Source organism: Genypterus blacodes, unplaced genomic scaffold (assembly GCF_046128005.1).
Source record: "Genypterus blacodes isolate CSIRO-AG114 ecotype Tasmania unplaced genomic scaffold, CSIRO-AGI_Gbla_v1 ptg000007l_1, whole genome shotgun sequence".
In the NCBI taxonomy this organism is placed as follows: Eukaryota; Metazoa; Chordata; class Actinopteri; order Ophidiiformes; family Ophidiidae; genus Genypterus; species Genypterus blacodes.
Genome location: NW_027466821.1, coordinates 3,789,567 through 3,811,422, shown reverse-complemented (window position 1 = coordinate 3,811,422; position 21,856 = coordinate 3,789,567). Strand labels below are relative to the sequence as shown.

Sequence of the window (21,856 nt, the reverse complement as noted above, 5' to 3'; positions counted from 1 at the left end):
AAAGGGTCCTTGTACACTGAATTCTCACCAACATACAGGCAGGAACACTGAGGCACACACTCACAAAGGTGTGCACGCTTGCATATCCTCCTCTGTGAACATCACAAGTCTCCACAACAAACAGCAGCAGCGTGAACCTGGGGAAAGCTTATTTTACAAGTCCGCTTGTTCTATCAGTTGGCTGTTTTCAAAGACTGAAGCGCTTCCCTCTCCTGGTGAAAGTCAGTGTTTTGTAGGGCAGGGTGCTTTCTTGGCCTGATCAAAGTCTTCCTGTCTCATTGATATCCTCCAACAATGGCTTTCTCTCTGTTTTTTTTGAGTAAAACACTTCACACACTCTTACTGATCAAACTGAACGAGGTTGTTGCTAACTAATCAACACATAGAGATAATAGTGGATGTACTCAACCGAAACAATAGTCACTTGGCCGTGATGGTTGAAAAAGACAGGACCTGTGAATCTTAAACCTAGCTTTATTTGGATTTATACTGTTCACATTTTGATACTTGATACTTTGATACTACTGTTTTCATATGTATGCATGGATGTACCACCACCAATAGGCAGCACAGTCATTTCTCCATGCTAAAGGCTTTCCGGCAACACAAAAGTCATTAAATAAGTGCGTATTTTTCCCACTTAGCAGCAGATAGCAGTGTGTCATACTTGTCAGCAGTGGGCCATATGCTGAATTAGGCCGAAAGAATGAGTGTTGTTATAAATAGCAGCTGTTGATTAAATACAGACCACAACTTTCCATCAAATTACACAGAAACATTTAATTCAACGATGTTTTCCTTCATCAAGAGATCCACAGCTCTCAGGACAGATGAGGCAGTAGTGATACATAGAGTATGGTGAACACGCAGATATCTGGTGGAAAACAGATTATTATTAATACATCTGACAAGTTTCCATGAATTTGTTTTTCTGGAAATGGGTCACAAAGCAGCGAGAGACAAACTTTTTCTTTTTTTTTTGAGATTCATGACAGTTTGATAATCGAAAGATAGATTTTTAGGTCAGTTCCCAGTTGATCCACCAGAGTGCAGGGGAGCCATCTGCTGACGGAGAGAGGAAGCTATCAGATGCATTCTGACTTTTCTCTTCTACCTGTAGCTGTAGAATTCAATGATCCTGGGGGTCACAAGGTCGAATTCCCTGACTTCTAGATTTATACACCAATAGAAATCCATTTGATTCTTGTTCCACCCTGGAACCATGTAGGGTGCTAGCTATACAGAATCCTTGTCACTGTAATGTTCTCCCTGCTAATGGACCCAATCATGGGCCATTATCAGGCTTTTCACATTTTCCATTTTGTGTGACACCACTGTCCACATATTGATCTCCTCCACACATCACTGCATTTACAACCATGTAATTTCTCCAGACTGCAAACAGCAGCGTGTAAAAGAGATGACTTTGTCTGTGTTTTAAGCTTGATCAATAATGGAGAAGATTGAGAGAAGATTGACAATGATAATGGTTATGGGTTTTGAGGGTGTGTATGCATACTGCATGGTTATTGCTCTGAGACAGAACTCTGAAAACAAGAGGTATGCAGTGTCAGGGGGCGGTGGAGACATTTTGTTCAGTCTTTTGCTTAATTCAGCGTTAGATGTCACTTGGATCTTGAATCATGAATCTCCAAGCTGTGATGATTTATCTCTATCTTTGGCTAAAGAAAAGATAGCAACTGGTTCAGAACACAACCCATTCGTAGAAGTGTGTGTGTGTGTCTGATTATTCTAGAATCTATGTGAAAATAGTTTCTTTACATGTAATACTAGTATATATCCAGTAGGGGGCATCCGTTTTCCAAATATTTGAGAGGCTCTTTCCCGATCCATGTGAAACTTGAAGACATTCAGTCCATTTTAAATCTACAATGGTTTATAGTTACAATACCTATATTTACCTTTATATCTGTATCTACATATATGAGTCTACATGTCTTCATCTTAGGCAACCATTGCAGGTATTTACTGTATCACTGAATGCATCATCTGTTGACACTAAAGGGGGAAACTAATATTACAATAAATGTCCAATGGGGATTTATGATGCGTCTATGGAACTCAAAATAAATGAATACAGCATCTACTCTGCACTCTGGCATTGTGCTTCCAAAACAATATTTTCTTTGCGTCACACCGACGCTGGTGGTGACGACCAGGTCCACTACACTCCTCCTATCTTACCTTTCCTCCCCACTCCTCCTCGTCTTCAACTCCCCCATCAGGACCACGGGGATGTGACACACTCCTGCACACGAGGCTGGAGAACAACTTTACTCCGCACACAGCGTTGTATCTGGGAGTGGTGGTGTTTTTAGGGGGGGATAACTAACAAGACAGTAACTCCAAAGTGAGGAGGATCAAATAGTTGTGTGTGCGTGTGTGGATGTGTTTTCGGTTTCTTTTTAAAAACAATCATCAGATACAACTCCTGGCAGGCCTGTCTTGTTTATTTCCCCTATGTCGCGAAAGCAGGGCGACCATGACTACAACCTCCGTAGTATGAGCAACCTGATGGGCGAGCGGTGGAAGAAAGTGAACGACGGAGGAGAGCGGAGCCTCATCAAAGCTCCGTCCAGCGCCAGCATCAGCAGCCAGCAGGGCGCATCCACCGCCGGGGCATCTGCCACCGCCGCCGCCGAGGCATCCGCCGCCTCCACCGGGGACCTGGAGAGAGCTGCCCGCAAGCAGTTCCAGCAAGATGTCACGCCCGGATTCGTCTACGTCCTGGCCGTCTTCTCCGCCCTGGGTGGCTTCATGTTCGGCTACGATACCGGGGTGATCTCCGGGGCGATGCTCCTGCTGAAGAGGGAGCTGGAGCTCAGCGCCCTGTGGCAGGAGCTGCTCATATCAAGTACTGTGGCCGCGGCCGCCCTCTCAGCCCTGCTGGGCGGCTTCCTCAACGGGCTCTTCGGGCGCAGAGTGTGCATACTGCTTGCCAGCTTCTTCTTCGCCGTCGGGGGGATCGTGCTGAGCACCGCGCCCGGCAAGGAGGTGCTCCTTACGGGGAGGCTGATCGTTGGAGTGGGGCTCGGTAAGATTACCAAACAAGTTACTGATTTTACTCATGGCTGCATGGATGACGAGTTTGTTACTTCTAAAGGTTATTGATCTGATCCTCATCTTGTTTTCCTGCAACTCTTTTGGGTTTGAATGTGGAAAAGCTCTTTAGAATGCAGGTGTAGTGTAAGACATGACACACAGGCTCGCTGTCACAGACAAACACAAAGTTCATTCTAATTGGAAACTTGAAACCAGATTCTCTGCATTAATGCTGATGGCAATGTGACACTTTATTGATTTATGAATGGATATTTCCCCTGCACTTGCTCTCCATTAGAAAGGTCAGAGGTCAGGGAAGGGGAAGTGTCCCTTGTGGGGATTCTAAAACTCACTTTTGCATGTGATTGGTTTTGGATTGGTCTCTCTCTCTCTCTCTCTCTCTCTCTCTCTCTCTCTCTCTCTCTCTCTCTCTCTCTCTCTCTCTCTCTCGTCCCTCTCTCTGTCTTATCTTATGTATTATTCTCTCTCACTAACTCATTAAGCTGATATTTGTAATTACTCACAGCAACTAATTACACAGCAGGTCCACTCTGCTTACTCATCATCATTATGCTTATTATTAGATTTGGTTGTTGTCCTCCAGGAGATCAGGGGAAAGCCCCCCTCCCCCCAAAAAAACCTAAAACAAAACAAACAAACAAAAGGATAAAAGAATATAATGGTAAAACAATAACAGAAACCAAAGCTTAATGAGGACTGTCCCTACCACAGCATGTTGTCAGGGAAATCTGGTATATTTGGTACACACACCCCTCTGAATATTCCCTTCCCGTGTTCAGAGGCGTCTTTCCGCAAATGGATACATTTTCTTGGCTTCCTCCTCTCTTGATTGATCCCTCTCTCTGCGTCTTCCTCTCTCCCCTCCTGCCTCTATTTACTCTTCTGTGTGTGGAGCTTACACGCTTTTTCTTTCAGGCCGCACGCCTTTTGATCAGAATTCAATGTACCCAAAATTATTTATAGTGTCTGCTGTTACTCATGAGTCATATCCTCTGTGGATGGGGCTGATAAAACTGGCATTCCAGGCAGCGTTCCACACTGATGGCACTTGTCGGCCGTGTCCTTTGAGAGGCATGCAGCAAGCTCTCTCCTCAGCCATCATCGAGGATCTGGAGCCGGATCTTGGTTGGGATAAGACAGGAAGCTTCATCCTCTAAGACACAGATCTTGTGGAAGTGAACAGCTCTGTGTTTACTTCCTTTTCTCCAACATCAGTGTGTAAACCCGGTTGTGTTCATAAGATCTTCCCCCCCTTGGGTCCTTGTTGTGTCTTACATAAAACAGCCACAGTATAATTAACCTACATTTGTTTATTTGGAAGATGCAATTGATGAATATTAATTGTATTTACATTTTTATGGCGCATACTTTCTCAAAGAAACAGGAAGGTGCATCACTGCTCATTAATTAGGTAGGAAATGCAGGAGATAAATATTTAGAACACCCATAAACCTCTCTCCTATTTGCATAACTCACATTTTGACTGACATTATTTTCCCTTTAACATGCAAACTAGGCAAGCTAAGAAACCTGAAAATGAAATCCTAGGCATGGCAGAGCAAAGGTGATACTGAAGAAAGTAAATTTTGTCTTGTGGGACCTGTGTGATTGCTCGAAGCAGAACGTTGAGTCATGTGAAAACACACAACTTGGATCCAGTGAAGTAACAAAATCAGCTGCATTATCTCAGAATGAACCGATTTTGTTGCTTTTATTCAGAAGAATAAGATTGTTAAGGTCAGATGAACGTGCTGTGATGAACCATAGGAATGTGCGGGTGTGTGAAACCTGCAGGGACATCCTCATTGTGATCTCTCATTCTCATTAAAGAGCTCTCCTCTCAGCACCATGGACAGCTCCCAGCGCCCTTCTCTCTCTCTCACACACACTAACACACACACACACACACACACACACACACACACACACACACACACACAGAGGCCATCTGAAGTCATCGTCTGGTCAGGGTTGGCCTGAAGGCATCTTCTCTAATCCTGTGACTTACTCGCTTCATCAGAGAACGAGGAAACGCTTCACTGCATCCTTCATCATCATGATGAACTAGAGAGAGGGACGGGCAGGACATTTTCTGGAACTATAGCTGCTCTTGATGGAGGAGGCTAATTAGAGACTAATGGGGGATCCTTAGAAACTCAGAGAAAAAGACAATCAAATGATGTAGCTGCTCCGGAGACGACAATCAGCACGATTTCAATGATTTAGCATCACTTTATGGATTATTCTGAAGAAGCAGCAATGACAACACTTTGCTTAACCTTGTAAATTCATTATATAAACTAACCAGCTGATTAAAACACCTCCAGGTAGTAAAATAGAAATGTTATCATTGTAATGTAATCATGTATAATTACCTGTAGTATTTTTATCTACAATCTTCATCTTCCCCTTCCAAGGACAAAACAATTCTACCTGAACATCTGCTGGATATGTTCAGGGATAAATCTTAACTGTAAGCTGTCAGATTTTGACAAAGGCTTCAGGGATGAGACGTGAACTGTGTCATGTCACCATGGCGCCCTGTTTTGGTTCTGCTGTCCAACAGTTGTCGAAAGGAATTATGGGAAACCTGTATAGATCTAAAGGAGAAGAAAATTCAAGGGAGGGGAAAAGACGTCTTGCAAGGATGAAGGTGCAGTTTCATCCTTTGTGATATTTTGACCAAGACATTTCTTAAGGACGATGCCATACTCGGACGTGTCCAATGATTGGCTGTCATTTCACAGTTTTGTCTTATGTCTTTTGTAACAAACCGTGGCCTTTAACTATGACAGAACTATGAAAGAACTTCTGGACATTCAGAAAAACTTCCTCCATAAAAGTGCTGCTTATACAAGTTCTTTATACTTTTGATTCATTGTGTATGAGAATGAAGAAAAGAGAGCTCAAGAAAAGAAATTCACATCCAACCAACTTTCACACCTCAACATTTCCGGACAAATGTAGTAAGACGCAGCCCCATTCCGTGCTCCAAATGGAGTTTTCAAACGCTATTAGAGTCCACGCTTTGTCTAATCCATACTCAGGCTTCCAGTGTGTGTGTGTGAGGGAGGGGATTTATCTTCTATGATTCCAATATCTTCCTACAAATAACCAGCGCGGTGAGAAAAGCTCCCAGCTGTTCTAAAGTCGGCAGGTTATGTAATAAAACTGCCAATATTCAACTTGACAGCCTGGTTCAGTTCCGTCTGCTTAAACCAGCAAAGTCCCGTCGCACACAGCGAACGCCAAGTACGCCAAGTGCTGTGTGTGTGTGTGTGTGTGTGTGGGATGGCATTTCCTGCTTTGACAAAAAGCTCCGATGACCATTTTGCCAAGTTCAACACAGCAATGCAAAGCGGCCCGGCTTGCCCGAGAGCTGGCCATGGTGTGAAAGCGGGGCGTTCAGGTGACTGGAGGGGAGCCGGAATAATTACGCTCGGCGACAAATGTTTCTTCGTTACTGTCTCCACCAGCTAATTGAGGCGGCGGAATGTTTTTCATTATCTATCAGGGCCAGGTCGTGCATGCTTGTATAATGAAGATCGCTGTAGGGGAAAAGGCTGTGATGGCAGAGGGGAGGAGATTGCCACTTATAATATAACAGCCATAATGACCTGCATGATTAGTTTTCTCCCGTGTTAGTGTTTGGGGCTTGAGTCAGTCAGTGATAGTGTGCAGCGGCACCATTTTGCAGTTTCTCTTCTGAGTGGAAACATAATGTCTTCACCTATTTGTTTATTTGTTTATTTTTATCACCTTCTCTCTCTCTCTCTCTCTCTCTCTCTCTCTCTCTCTCTCTCTCTCTCTCTCTCTCGCTCTGTGAAATGACTCGCCTTGGGCCCCGCAGTTTCTTTCCCATCAGCTTCCATTACTGACTGATTAAAAAAAGAGAGAAAGTAAATATTATTGTGGCAGCTACCAGCATAATTGTTAGTGTTCGTGCTTTGTTGGGTCATTTTTGTCGTCTAATGCAGTCAGGGGTTTGTGTTGAACATAATCATAGGTGCAAAAGTTCAAGTCCGGGCCCATCGAAAGGCATCCAGGTAGACATCCATGGGTGCCGATCTGCCCTGAAAGGTTTAATAATGTTGACATGTGATAACGTGTTATGTTATGCCTACCCAACTGATCATACACACCCATGAAAACAGATAGTTGCAAATGTGGAGAAAGTTCACGCTTTGCCTGCGTGCGACCACTTTTACTATTCTACCTGAAAAAATTTGAGCAAAATCAGTCATTTTAATTGCAAAAATCACAGAAAAACTGTGAAACATTTTTACCATTTAAACCTTCTGGCATGTTTCCTAGTAAAAAAAAATGGGAGTTAGATGTACAAATATCAACTGTGCCTCCCCTAGAAGGCATGACAGCATCTGTGACAGCAGGAGAAGCTCAGACTAAGACAAGCTGCTGATGCATATGGCTATGACAGATAAAACGGGAAAACACTGAGTGGAAACCAGCAGGAGGAAGAGGGAGGAGGAAGAGGCCTGTACGAGGTGAATACAGATAGAAGCATCATGCAGATAAGAATCGGGAGGACTTGTCTGTGTGAGAGTGCACGTGTCTGTCTATGTTACACACACAAACACGCACACACACGCACACACACGCACACACACGCACACACACACACACACACACACACACACACACAGACACGCACATTTACAGCTGTCAAGACAGATGACAGTGAGATTTTTCGGCTTTTGGGGGAATGTGGTCCCAGTGTGTGCTGATGAAACACTGTGGAGCAACATGAAACCTGTCTACCTTTGCAATAGTTAACATCAATACCCAATCGGCGTTTTGATGTTACGACTTTGCTTGATTGGACAACAAGTGTGTGAAGCGCTTTTGAAACTGTTGACATTGCCAATTTGCTACTTGTTCCTTCAATATCCTTTATGAATAAAGTGACGAATTCCACATTTTCTTTGGAGTCGCCACCATTCTGCTGTGGTGTTAAACATCACTGGACAGATTGATATGGACGGCGTTTGTAGCTGTATGGTTGACCAAGAACCTAAAGATGTCAGACTTTGCGTGAATTCCCTGCAGCTTCACTGTATAAACAGCAGTGGCGGTGCCTAAATGTACCTGAGCAACATACCATGTGTGTCTGTCTTGGAGCAGGATAGCTATAAAAGCTTATGAATGGATTTCCATGTAACTGTCTGGACAGACTGGCTTTAGTCCAACGACTTGATTAGATTACGGCGGTAATCTGGATCTCAGATTTCCGCCATAGGACGATAATCTTTTTCATTTGTGCCATAACTAAGATGAAGACTCGAGTCAAAATCCTGAGGGGATGTTTACCTGGCCAAGAAATCAATTTGGCTTAAAGGGAAAGATGCAGGAATGAAGTGTATGATGTATATGTTGAGGCCTTTGTATGCTGGTCAAAGGGCTTGGAACCACAGCTAGAACACATTATTGGCTGTGTGCATGAAGAAAAAGAAGCAGAGAACATATATGACCAAACACTCTGGATCAATTGACTTGTAGCTGAAACGATCAACAGGGATCATTGATCGTTTCAACTATTAAAACGTTTCCTGTGTCTTAAAATCGCAGATGGAAGAGTTGCTTTACACCGTGTAACCTGATGTGTGGTCAGGCTAATATGCCCTACAGTCAAAGTCCAGGCCTTTCTATCAATAATGAATTAGTCACAATCATAATGTGAGCAATAATGTCTGGCTAGAAGCAAACTTTTATGATTATTTACTGCTATTATTTATTTATTTAATTTTTTATTTAGTCATCAATAAACGCCTCTCTTTCCCCCTCAAACCCTCCACACTCTTCTTCATGTAATCCTTGTGAAATAGCAACAGCACCCCCCCACCATCCCTCTTCTCAGTTATCGATTTGTTTTCCCAGACCTGCCACAGTGTGGTGCCCGCTCGGAGACAGTGCGGCTGGTTTCCCAGCAAGTGGTTGCCATAGCAACAGGTAGCCACGTAGTCATGGCGGCCGTTGAGCGGAGGGGTGGTGGCAGTAAAGGAAAGGGGTGGCGGTGGGGGCGGGGTGTGATAGAAAGCACTGGCAGACTATTAATAGAGCTTATCAGGAGCCAGCTGCAGAAAACTGTGGTCTCGTGGCACCTTGTCAGATGAATCCTGGGCAAACACACACAGTTAACATTGTGTATGTGTGTGTGTTTGTGTGTGTGTGTGTCTCTAGATGTGTTGATGTGCCTGGATGTGTGTGCTAGTGTGAATGTGTAAGTGCGTGACTGGATGGCCTCTGGATGAGAGCAGTGTAGAACTATTACTGAGATGCACTGTAGTATTTGTGTGATTGCATGGATCCCCTCACTGCTGCTATTGATCTTTAGGGTCAAAAGTCAAGATCCTTTTCAAATCATAACATAAATACAGACCTGACACATAGCTGAGATAACTTCTCTGTAGTGGTAATGCTATACCATTAAAAGCGTTGTGATGTTTGAAGCAGTGAAGGGAAGAAGGCTGAGTTTGTCTGCATCCATGGGTAAGGTGTTACATACAAAATCTACTTTGGGTGTTAGAATGAATTTGGGCTTTTATTTACTCTCAAAACACACATTTACCAAAGCACTGTTCCTCTCTAATGCTGTCTGATATCACCTCTGCAATCCTCCATTTGAAGCTGTGTTGGACCCTTTACTGCCTCTAGTGGTTCATGTGTGTTCCTACATGTACTCCTCCCGTTCACCTCGACGCAGGTGTGTGTGATGAAACTAATTTATCATAGTTGTGGGTTCAGTGTGTGTTTGGACAATCTGAGGAAGACAAATGAGATGATTCATGACAACAACTGTTAACTAAGTAAAGTTTTGAATTGGATTTAAGGTTAAAATGAGGTAATATTACTTTAGTTGATGTAATTTGCTAAGAATCAGGTTTGTTGCCGTCGTGTAACGTCTGCGTCTCTCTCTCTCTCTCTCTCTCTCTCTCTCTCTCTGTCTTGTTACGTTAGGCATCGCCTCCATGACGGTGCCGGTGTACATTGCTGAGGCCTCGCCGCCCCACCTCAGGGGTCAGCTGGTGACGGTCAACACCCTCTTCATCACCGCCGGCCAGTTCACCGCCAGCATCATCGACGGCGCCTTCAGCTACCTGCGGCATGACGGTTGGAGGTCAGACAAAGGAAACACATTCACACACAGACGCACCCATCTCACACACACACAAACATACTTTCAGTGAGTGATTACGAGCTTTCTTCTACTTTCGCCACTGCTGCAGGGATCCTCCATCCTTCATGTCCTTCACGTCCTTCACATCCTTCATGTCTTGTCAGTTATGAGATCACTTTACTTTGGCTGCTGATCACATCAAATGCCAGGAAAAAGGCGCCGCGGCTCAGACCTTCACTCCAAATGTCACCCTATGCATGTGTCTTGCCCTAACATTTACAGAGAGCAGCCATAAGAGATAAGCCGCCGTCTTCCTCCGTCTTTCCTCCCGTTACACTCAATCCAGGATTTAAAGCCTCCAACCTGCACGAGTGGTGACTTATATGAGAGATGAGAATGAAAGAAAGAAAAGACTTGCTCAGGCTGCAGATCTGGATTGGTGTGATTCATACATGTTAATAGCTTTTGGAGACTTTGAGTGGGTTTTGAATATGAATGTTGTGTATTTGACTTCTCTTAAGGGCAATTCAGAGCAGAAGCCTTTATCAATGGCTGTCAGTGGAAATCTACGTAAATCTCTCCTTTGGAATTAGAAGTCCACCCTTTGCTGATGTTGTGTGACAGCCAAATGACTCTCCCCCCGTTTTTGTACTTCTGAGGAGGTAAAACTCCCTTTTTTTGTGTGACTTTTGCTTCCTCATTAAAATCACTTGTACATCTTGTTCCTTCCATTGCTGCAACACAATTTTAGTGCAGTTAGCGCAGTGGTTCCCAAACTTTTTCTTTCATGCGCCCCCTTTTTAGATCAGAAGTTTTTCACGCCCCTCCCCCCCATATTATATATATACATTACGTCTTCCCTCTGGAGCCACACTAATTGGTGTGAGCGTAAACCTCATTATAACGCTTCCTCTGTGACTTATTGGGTTAAAGTTAAATGTTACATGTAAATGTTATTTTGGGAAAGACGGAACCGGAATGTGCCTTGACATTTAAATTTGTGTTTAATTTTAATGGACTACGCCACCTGATGCTCGGTAAGTAAAGGCTCAACATGAACATGAACGCAGGTGCGGCGCCGCTGAAACACACCAGAGCTTGTCGACACGCGCTCATATCTCCCTCCCCCCCCTCCCCTCCCCCACCCCGCCTCCTTCCCTCTTCAGGTACATGCTGGGCCTGTCGGTGATCCCCGCCATGCTCCAGTTCCTGGGCTTCCTGTTCCTGCCAGAGAGCCCCCGCTGGCTGATCCAACGCGGGCTGACGCAGAAGGCCCGCCGCGTGCTCAGCCAGATCCGGGGCAACCAGAACATCGACGAGGAGTACGACAGCGTCAAGAACAGCATCGAGGAGGAGGAGAAGGACAGCGGAGGAGGTGAGGAGTAAGGGGGCGGGGGGTGTCCTCTGTTTACTGTATAATCTTAGTTATATCTGTTTATGTTGCTGTTCCTGCTGCTGGAATCTCCCTTCAAATCTCCTCATCCTTCCCAAAGCACAAAAGAATTCATGTGCAGAATGATGCAGAAAGGTTTCTGCCCCCAATATGGCCCCGTAACATCAACAATATGGACAATAACCAATTTTGTCTTGAAGCACTTTCAATTTCCCTGACCCGCCGCTGTACACACTGAGTCATTCTCATATCGCTGCATTTCTGAACAAGGTGAATCGTCTGGCAATGGAGTTCCCCGACAGAGACAAGTGAACTGAAAGTGGAGGTCGGTGAAGGGAGCGGAGAGAAACATATGTCCTCCTGTGTGGTGGATTATTGTGCGAGCTGACCTTTGCCTCAGCCTGTGCCGAGGCGATTGTTTGATATGATACTTTTGCCAGCGTGAGCCCAAAGTATTGAACGGGGGCTGTCGGAAAGAAGGCTTATAGGCTTTTATGAACTAATATGGCTGTTTCATAGCACCGCTCACTGCGAGCCTGAAGGGTGTGTGTGATAGTGTGTTTGTGCATGTGTGTGTGGACTGGACTTTTTAGAATGACATAACCCCCATTAAATGGACACAAAATATTATTCCCTCACCTCAAGGATTCTACTGTTTCTATAAGAAGAGCCTGCAGAGGAGAGGAGAGGAGAGGAGTGGAGAGGAAAGGAAATTGGATTTACCCTACAGCTAATCAGCCATGACAACAGAGGACATCATGTCTGAGCAAGGAGTGGCATCCATAGATCCCCTGGGTCCATGTAGCCGGCACTGGAGTGGGCCTCCGTCACACATCAATCACAGATATATACAAACACACGCGCACACACAGTCACTTGCAGGCAGTTGAGTATCCCACTTGAGGTCAGAAGTTTCATTTTCATTGCAGAATCTTCCCCCCTGTGTCACTCTGAACTTGTCCTCGCTGTCATCATCAAGAACACAGCAGGTAGCAGCTCGTCTGGCTGACAGCTTGTTATCCTGTGGCCGGGGGCACGGCCATCACAATGTGACGCCTGAACAAATGGGCTTGATGCAAACTGACGCACACACACACACACACACACACTCACACACACACTCACACACATTTGAGAAGGACCTGTTCAAATTGTGATGGCTCATTAATTCTTCTTCTTCATGTAAATTCCGATTTATCTTCTTTTGTACTTGACTGGAAGTAGCTCAGAACATATAAATCGTTGCTTTTATGACGTTTCCTGTTCGTCTAACTAACTTTAACGTTAATATTCGTCTCCACTGCTGGATTATTATGAGTGGGCCATAAGTGGGCGCTGTTTCAAGCTTTGATTTGCTGAAATTGGAGCTCCTTAGGAGCCATCTAGAAAATTTCCTTTGAACTCGGTACATTCAGACGCCTGTCTGCTCTTTCTGCCTTGATAAACTCTTAAAATCTACATTACGGACCACAAATTGAAGGGGACACATTGTGTTATTTATCTATTTATTGCAATATGTCCAAATTGGAGCGATCCATCATTGAAGCTGCAGGAAAGGAGAAGTAGCGGGCACAGTTAAAGTAACAGGATGACACCGGCAATGTCACCCGGTGATTTGTATTCACTTTTCACTCTGCACCTAAACTCCAATCCGCTCGTTGAAGCTGTTGCAACTTGGATCCCCGTGTGGAGTTATAAGAGGAAATAAGGAGAGAAAGGGCAGATGCGACATGACACAGTGTTCTTTATGACCTTTTATTAGTTACTTTCACCTCTGTCTGCAGAACAGACAACAATTCTGCTCCTGCCTCCTCCCGTTCTCCTCTCCAGACTGAGCTTTGGCTGCGTCTTTCTCTCTATGGTTGCACAAATGTGTATAAACAAGACACGATGAAAGCTGCTAATCCTCCCCAAGATCCATTTTAGCACAATTATGTGGAGAAGCGGCATTGCGTTTGGTGTTTGTTTTTGTGAGACTGCGGCACATCAAGGTCCCTCACGACTAAAATATAGAATCTCAGAATGTGCCGTCCGCCATCTGCGCCACGCTGTTTCAGGCCGCACCGCCATCTCTGCAATTTACATGCTCTTTACCAGGCCGTCGTATGACCTGCGGGCCAACTGTTGCCTAGCAACCAGATAGACATATTGGCAGATGGAGGAGACGGAACGATTAAGAGACAGACAGACTGCGCGAGAATTAACACATGACAAATCTCTCTCCTCTGGGGGTCAAAACTATTTGATTATGGAGGCTGCTGATTGGCTTAGCCCGGGTCAGGTGACATTTCAAATAGAAACAGGAGGAGTTTGTTGATAGGGGGGGGATCGATTCTGTGAACTTCAGATCTGATTGGTCTAAAACAATTATGTCCTTGGTTTGCTAATTACAAACATTAGGAAGAGTACGTGACAAATCAAATCAACCAAACATCTGAAGAACCGGCACATTCATGAGGTTTATGCTCAGTTTTGTGAAACCTGTATAAAACCCCCTGATAAGCGACGTGATGTCATTGTAAAGAGCAGCAGGTTTTCCACAGTTTGTCTCCGGTGCCCTTTCCAGTCGTCATTTAGTCTTTTGTTACACAGCAGAGAGGGATTCTGTCTGGAGAAACATGTTTCAGCCCTCACGGCGCACAATTAACCTTCTTCTCTGCATATCCAGACCTCCCAGTTCAAAGTGCCCACCGCCATCGACCTTTGGCTCCTCCCACGTGAGGTCTGTAGTCTGACAAAATGTATATCAATATATTTGAGGATGAATGTGTGTGTGGCTGTTCTCACCTGTAAAACGCAACCTTCCCTTACATATGGGTTACCATGGAAACAACACTTCTCACTTCCCATTTCCTGTCACCTCAGACATAATTGTGGTGTGCATCACACTCAGATTCATCCCGTACACCACACACACACACACACACACACACACACACACACACACACATACAGTATTAAACATATAATGATATTTTTGTGAAAATGATGAATTATGAACGTATGAAAGCACGAACAATCACCACCATCAGCTCCTTTCAAAGTTTAAACTGTACTGTATTGTGTTTAAAGAACCTTTCATACAGTCTGCTGACATTAGCTAAGCATAAATTAAAAATAACTATGCTCCTCTGTTTTTTGGTAATTAAAAAGCTTGTTTTCTTCTCTTCTCGAAAGGCTTTGATAATGCCTAGGTTATTGCAACATTGGAGGGAGAGAATATCTCTTTTGACTTCGCTTAACTTCCATTTCAAAATCAAACCTGGTCATTTCTGGTAGAGCAGTGGTTCTAAAGCTGTCATACATGTACAGACGGTAATTTAAGTGCAGGAGGGAGATGGGGAGGAGAGGAGAGGAGAGGAGGGAAAGACAGAGAGTCAAGTGAAAAATGGATGTGATTGAGCAACAATTATGATGGAGAAGCAATATTGTGGCCGTATTGTGAACCATTATATCACCATTTTTCATGACAGACTTCACGGCTCGCTGCATCGGACACATCGATTTCTTTGCCAACCCTTCTTCATAACAACTCCTCAAGCAACACTGATCAGGCCTAACAAACAAAGAACAGAGACGGCTGCAGGATGTAAAGGAATTCATCTTTTAGCACAGTAAAGCGAAGAAGACAGAAACCAAAAAAAAATTTGTACTCCAGCTACAAGAATGAAGTCAATCAAACAGTTTGAGGCCAGGAAGTAATTAATTGTAATGTTACGACGCAGACTTTCCTCTTACACCAGATCTTTACCACTTGCGGAGTGTGTTATGGATGTGAATTGAACCGATGAAAGAAAACACTCAATGTCGTTGATAGGACCACCTGCCGCGAGGAAGAAAAGAGTCTCTGCACGCCGTCAAACATCTCCGTGAGCAAACTTCCAGCATGATCGGTGTGTTAATAAAAATAAGAACAGCTCTTTGTAAAAGCTGAGATTGTTCACTCTGAGGTCGTCACCATGAAAGAAGATTAACTCTATTCCATTATGAATGCTTTTTATTTAGATACAGACACACACACGAACACACACACACGCACAGTTCATTCAGAATCCATCATAGCTCAAATCCTCCCACGGCTCATTAATAATTAAGCTTATTTAAACATTTTATGAAAGTGCGCTGCTGCTCTGCGTCTTAAACCCTTCAGGATATTATAATGAGTAGAGGGACTCAGATTAATAAGGACTAAGACTTTGGAGTCACTCAAAACTTTTCTTTTTTGACGCTTTGATAAATCGGCATGTGATATTCAAAGGCGACACATTATGCTCTTTGGAGTTAAGGTTTTCTTTTTGGGGCATCATCAGACAAAGAAGTTTTAAAGAAAAATGTTTCTTTTGGCTTTCAAGTTATTTAGTTACAAGTAATTTTTAAGTAAATTTTCTGCCATTTTTTGTCATTTTTTGTCATTTTCCCCTGATTTGTTGTGTAATATAGCAGCGAAGATATGTTAGAATCAGTAAATTGGTCTGAATTCACTCAGTGTGCACAGTTGTGCTGCAGCAAGGAAGAGTAGAAGTAGATCACGGTCTTACTTGCACATTAAAGTAGTGCAAAGTTTTTTTTCATAATACAAAATGAGAGTAGGGGCTAAATAAAAACATGTACTGAGAAGAAAACACATTTGACTAGGCCCTATCAAAATAAAAGCATGGCCCTGTGAACTCCTTTGAAACTGCTTTTGTTCTAGGTCAGGATAAATCACCACAACGTTTTGCTGGTTTCAGAATACACTGTACCTCACAAGCCATCAAAGAGGCCTGCCTAAGTTCTGGCTCAGTTAGTCGCTGTTTGCTGAGATCTGAGCATCACTGACGTGTGGTGTTCAGAGCTTCAAGCTCAAATAAGGCTTAATCGAATCTAAACATGCTGGAAGCTTTGTCTCCTCTGCTAATCATCGTAGAAATATGATCTCTACTCAAGCGTTTGTCATTCCCACTCTTGTGCTGGTGGGAGATGCAGTATTTAGCAAACCCAGACTGGCTTCCATGTGATTATTTGCAGAGTGGTAATAGGAGCAAATGTTTGAATGGGAAATGACACATTTGCTTTGTCAGTATGAACAACAAAACACTGGCAGGGGAAAGGGGAATTAAACCAAAGCTCAATGGGATAAGAGGATGCATGCAGGCAAAACAAGGTTCTCATCATGAAAAAGAGGAAATTAGAGGATCATGTTTGTCTTTACTGCAGTGATTGCACTCATTAGTCCAGGAACAGAAGCGAGAAGACATTTAACTCTGATTCATGTAGAATCAGAGTCTGCCTGACTGCAGACTCTGGTGGTCTGCTGTATTTTCTGCATATGTCAGAGTTCAGTGTTCATTATCTTTTCTGTGAAAATCAATACTGTTCAATCTCTTTGTACTTAAGATTGTAGAGCGCTGGGATTGCTTTTTTTGTTTTGGATTTCAGCAGAATAACAAGATAAGCTAGAAAGTTTAAAGAAGAATCTGATAAATACAACTTAGAAATGTGAAAGGCAGCAGTTACGGATAAGCTGATTATGATACATAAATAACAAATGAATTTGAGAACTGCAAAAATGCTTTGTTAGAGCTTTCTTATAGAGCACATTCGTATAAAACGTATGAATGTTAGTTGTAACAAATGACTCATGTAATTATGGGCTATTGAATATCTGATTCATGTTTACATCTCAGTATTTAGTCATTTTAATGAGCACAACTCTTGGGTTTGGGTGCCTTTGCAATAAGAAAGTAAGATATAGAATTGTTGAGAGTTGAGTAGTGTAACCAGAAATTTAACCAGTAATGAAATTAAAAGAGAAATATAATTAAAGGACTGATATGAGCCATATAGAAAAGCACATGCTGTTGCAGTTCTACAAAGGGCCATTCCGCCAGCTTACTTTTAGAACATATGTATGTCACCAGACTAGTCCTTAATGTATCCCTGCAACCTAAATATAGTTTTATAATCCAATCAAATCTGGCTGTGTGATCAAATCTACCCAGGTGTAAATGCAATCTGCACAGCTGGGACACATTTATGAAGTAAAATCCATCCACAAATTGAAAACGTAGAGCGAGGCTTTGATAGTCTAATGACCTGAATACTGAAATCCATATGCAACGCAGGCAGAATCCAAACATGGAGAATTCTTTTTGAATGTAAACTATATTGGCTGTGATGGGAGACATGACGTTGGTCTTGACAGCACCCGTGTAGAATTCAGGCCTGAGGCTGTACTTATTGACCCATAAACCTCCTGAACCTTGTCAGTAAACCAGAAAGTATAAATAAAGAATCAGAGGTAATTTAACCGGGGGCGATTTCACACTTCACTTGTATTCAGAAACGGTCCGTTAGCGCGATGAGACATTTTTCGAAACCGGCGTCAAATCTGCTCCTGGAACATGCGAGAGGCTTCTTTTCAGTTTAACGCAAATTGTCATCCTTGAATGATTGTCACTCTTGTCACACACCCACAGTGGAGGAACAACAAAGCGCGATTGTAATGGCACCCCCAGAGCTTTTCAGTGATTCGAGTCGCGGAACACGATGTGATTTAAATGAAGGCCACTTTCACACGCAGCAGCAGCGTTCTGGTGAAGACACTCTTCCAGGGTGCCAGTATCCACAATATAAAGACTGCAATAAAAGCGTGACTCATCCGACGAATCCTTATCCGATTCAAATAGGCTCGTTGGATTGGGGATGTTTGGGGTGCAGAGGCCCCCGGTGAGCCCTGCATACAATTAACAAGCACAGTAATGGTTATGACCGGAACGCTCCCTGTATAGACTGGGGTTTATTAGATCATTAAATTATCTATGGCCAAATTATCATCCAAATAAGCTTTAATGAGCAGGAGATGAGCAATGACGATGATATAGATAACAGAGCCTATGCTTCCTTGTTTCCCCCCTTTCCCTCCCTCTCATCCCTCTTCTTATATCCATGTGTGTGTGTGTGTGTGCGTGTGCGTGTGTGTGTGTGAATGCAGACCCTACCATTTGCATCAGGGCAGGTGTGCAGCGTGAGGAAGCCATGAATCTCAATGACTCATTAGACTGATTACCAGCAGACTTCCAAATGGCTCCAGAGATTACATTGCTGGCCAAATGCAAAGTATGGGAATGGATAGATGCTGTGTGTATAAGTGTGTGTGTGTGTGTGTGTGTGTGTGTGTGTGTGTGTGTGTGTGTGTGTGTGTGTGTGTGTGTGTGTGTGTGTGTGTGTGTAGGGTTGTAGCTGTGGAAGTGATCAGCCACCCCCGGTCTTTACGAGAGCACGTTCACAGCGAGCGCGCTGATATTGTTGCTTTATTTCACCGAGACTCAAACAGCAGGAATGATGAGTGTCCAGGGCCTCATTTAAACAATAAATGTCATTTTGACAAACTGTAGTAAACAACTCTAAAACACACTAGTTGAGATTTATAGCATTGTATGACTTTGAAAGCTGCCAGTCGCCACACTTTGCTAGTGTTACCTGAAATTAACAGTCATTATTTTATTTTATTTTATTCAGTTGTTTTTATTATTTTTGCCTCAAGACAGCTAAACACAACTCTGCTCAACAAACAAACTATTTATTCATTTATTACAGTTTCACCTCATTATGTTTCCAAAGCTGTCAGAGAACAAGCCGCTTTATTTCTATCTTTTTTTTTTGGTAAATATTTCTATTTTTTTACCCTCCAGCAATGTCTGGTTACCAAAAAGCTGTTTGTGAATCCAGGCGGCTGTACAAATGAAATACAAACATTTAACAAAGGAATAAACAATTATTAACTGTTAGAATGCAATCATAAATGACTTTTACCTACTGAATCTTTATATGGCACACACACACACACGCTCACACATATGCACACACACACACACACATTCCCCCTGCCTTTATTGCCTGCAGCATCAAAGAGCCTTAATGGTGACTCTGATGTTTTCATCACAGTTGCTTCAGGTGACAGATCTCTTCCCCTGCAACCAAATTCTTTCGATGTTTCCCCCTGAGCTTTGAAGCCATTTCAGTCCTCTCACCTCCTCACCTCAGTTTCTCTTACATATGGCCTTGAATATTTACTCACTTCACCTAAAGGCACACCGCAATGGCTGACATTGATTAACCTGTTTCTGCATCTGTTATGTGCTCTCACAATCACATGCTGTCACATAGGAAACAATTTGTTTTCCTCTAAAACCTACACGTTGGTCCCGACGTTGCTCAGGTAAAAGGTGCAAAAGGCTTATGCAGTGCAGACAGTTATTAAAAAGATATTTAGACACCAGCAAATGTGAGAACTACCGCTTGCCCAAATGTTTACTGCCTCCTGCAGAACATAACACGCTATTAAATTTATAATAACAGCCTCGAAAATGCTTCATAGAAGTTTTTCATCAAGTGAACAGGATTATTAAATAGGGGCAGAGGCATTAATAATCCGGTAAAATCTCATTAAAAAGCACCACTAAACAGTGTTATGTATGTACATTTGTGAAATGAGCAGCTTGATACAAGTAACTAAACAATATTTCTCCAGCAATCGCAGATAAAACCGCAGCAGGTTAAATATGGATGAGATCCAGTCTGCTGTTGTTTCTACTGACAACAGATTGTCCTGCTCTACCTAGTATGCCTCCTCCTCCTCCTCCTCCTCCTCCTCCTCCTTCTCCTCCCTTCCTTCCTCTATTGAGACCAACTTCAACATCTAAAGGTTGCATTAATTTATTCAGATTTTAAGTTTGGATTTTGTGGCAAATGTCCCAGAAAAGAGAGGGGGAGAAAAAAACCCTAGGCCGAGGGGAAAACTGGCCTCATATTAAATGGTTGAAAAGTGAAATGGCCTTCACTGTAATTGAAGTACTTCTGACGTTCCACTTAACTTACTGTGTTGTTACGACTTGTGGCTGGAACAATTCATCATTCATCCTTTGCTGGTTCAGGCTTCTCAACTGTGAGGATTTGCAGAGTTTTTGTTTGAATTGATTGCATTTGGGGGTTTAAAGAATTGCTCATGTGTAAAAAAATTGCCGATGCTACCTAAATACCTAAATAGATGAAGCCTCTTTAAGATATTTTTGTGTTTAAAGCAGCGCTGTGGCATTTTCACAGCCCCCCAGTGTGTGTTATTGTTAACTGCATCCATTCAGTCCAATCCTACACACCAGCGCCATGAAATGTAATAGTTGTTATTGTAGCACAACCATCAGTTTTAAAGGATTTTTCATGTCATTACATAAGTAGTGAGTGCAAATGTTCAAAAAAGTTTGGTTACGGTCGACTTATTAATTCATGAGATACAGCACTTGGTGCAGAATGAGCCAAGCCCACTCAACAGGCAGTTGAGCATAACAAAGCGATACATACAAAAAACATCTGTCTGGCTCGGTTCAGACATTTTTACGTGTAAAATTTTGACCGAGGAAAATTGCAGTATATCTAGTTGGGCGATCATTTTGATTCCATGACTGACATAAAAGTGGTTATTAGAGCGCCACCATCAGGCTGCCCAGCACCAAACTTTGTCCCTGGATCATGTCCAGCTTGCCTAAGTTTCATTCAGTAACTTTTTAAGATAACAGACAAACATAACCTCTTTATTGAGCCATTTATTTTCAATCACTTGAGCTGCTTTTGATCCCTCAGACATCAAGTAAGAAGTTAGAATAAACCAAGACTGATTAAAGGCGCGATAAGTGAAATTCTCCAAAATCCAAATGATCCATTAAATCCCCCCGGGCCGTCGCCTGCTGTGTAGGAAAATTGTTATCCATTCCTTCTGGATCACACTTCAGCTGTGTTTGGATGATCTTGGCTTTAAGCAGGAGGAGCTAGTGTTAGGCTGTTGTGTTTGTGTGTGTGTGTGGGGGGCAGATTAAACAGTGAGGGAAAGCAAAAGTGACGAATGGAGAAGAAAAATGAGTTTCTCTCCCTCTCTCTCTCACTCTCTACTCGGGCGCCCCACTCCTGTGTTTCCCTGCAGGTTTTAAGCAGCTTATTAATAATTGAGCGAGGAGAGTTGTGCCATGGCAGATCCATCATGATTCCCCCTTTGCGCCTGTCAGAGGCTCTGCATGGGGAGATGGATATGGAGCCGACCTCTTCACACTCACACACTCTAACGGACCACAGGATGTTTTTGTCGGGGTGGGCGCACGGGCCAGCGGTGTCATTTCATCATGAAATGACATAATCCGACGTGATAATGAATTTCTGCAGACGGCAAACTTTAGGGTCAGACTGCAGGAGACGAGCCGGTGTGACAAGTAGAT

The 21,856-nt window shown here is 43.2% G+C and overlaps 1 protein-coding gene across 1 annotated transcript in view; it reads left to right on the top strand.

Annotated features, from left to right (window-relative positions):
* Nucleotides 1–2,481: 2,481 nt before the first annotated feature.
* LOC143001899 (proton myo-inositol cotransporter-like) overlaps nt 2,482–21,856 on the top strand; it is a 39,630-nt gene continuing 20,255 nt past the window's right edge. Inside the window, exons 1-3 of the mRNA XM_076151749.1 lie at nt 2,482–3,055; nt 10,060–10,219; nt 11,386–11,594. Coding sequence (XP_076007864.1) covers nt 2,482–3,055; nt 10,060–10,219; nt 11,386–11,594 — 943 coding nt within the window. The remainder of the gene's footprint in view (nt 3,056–10,059; nt 10,220–11,385; nt 11,595–21,856) is intronic.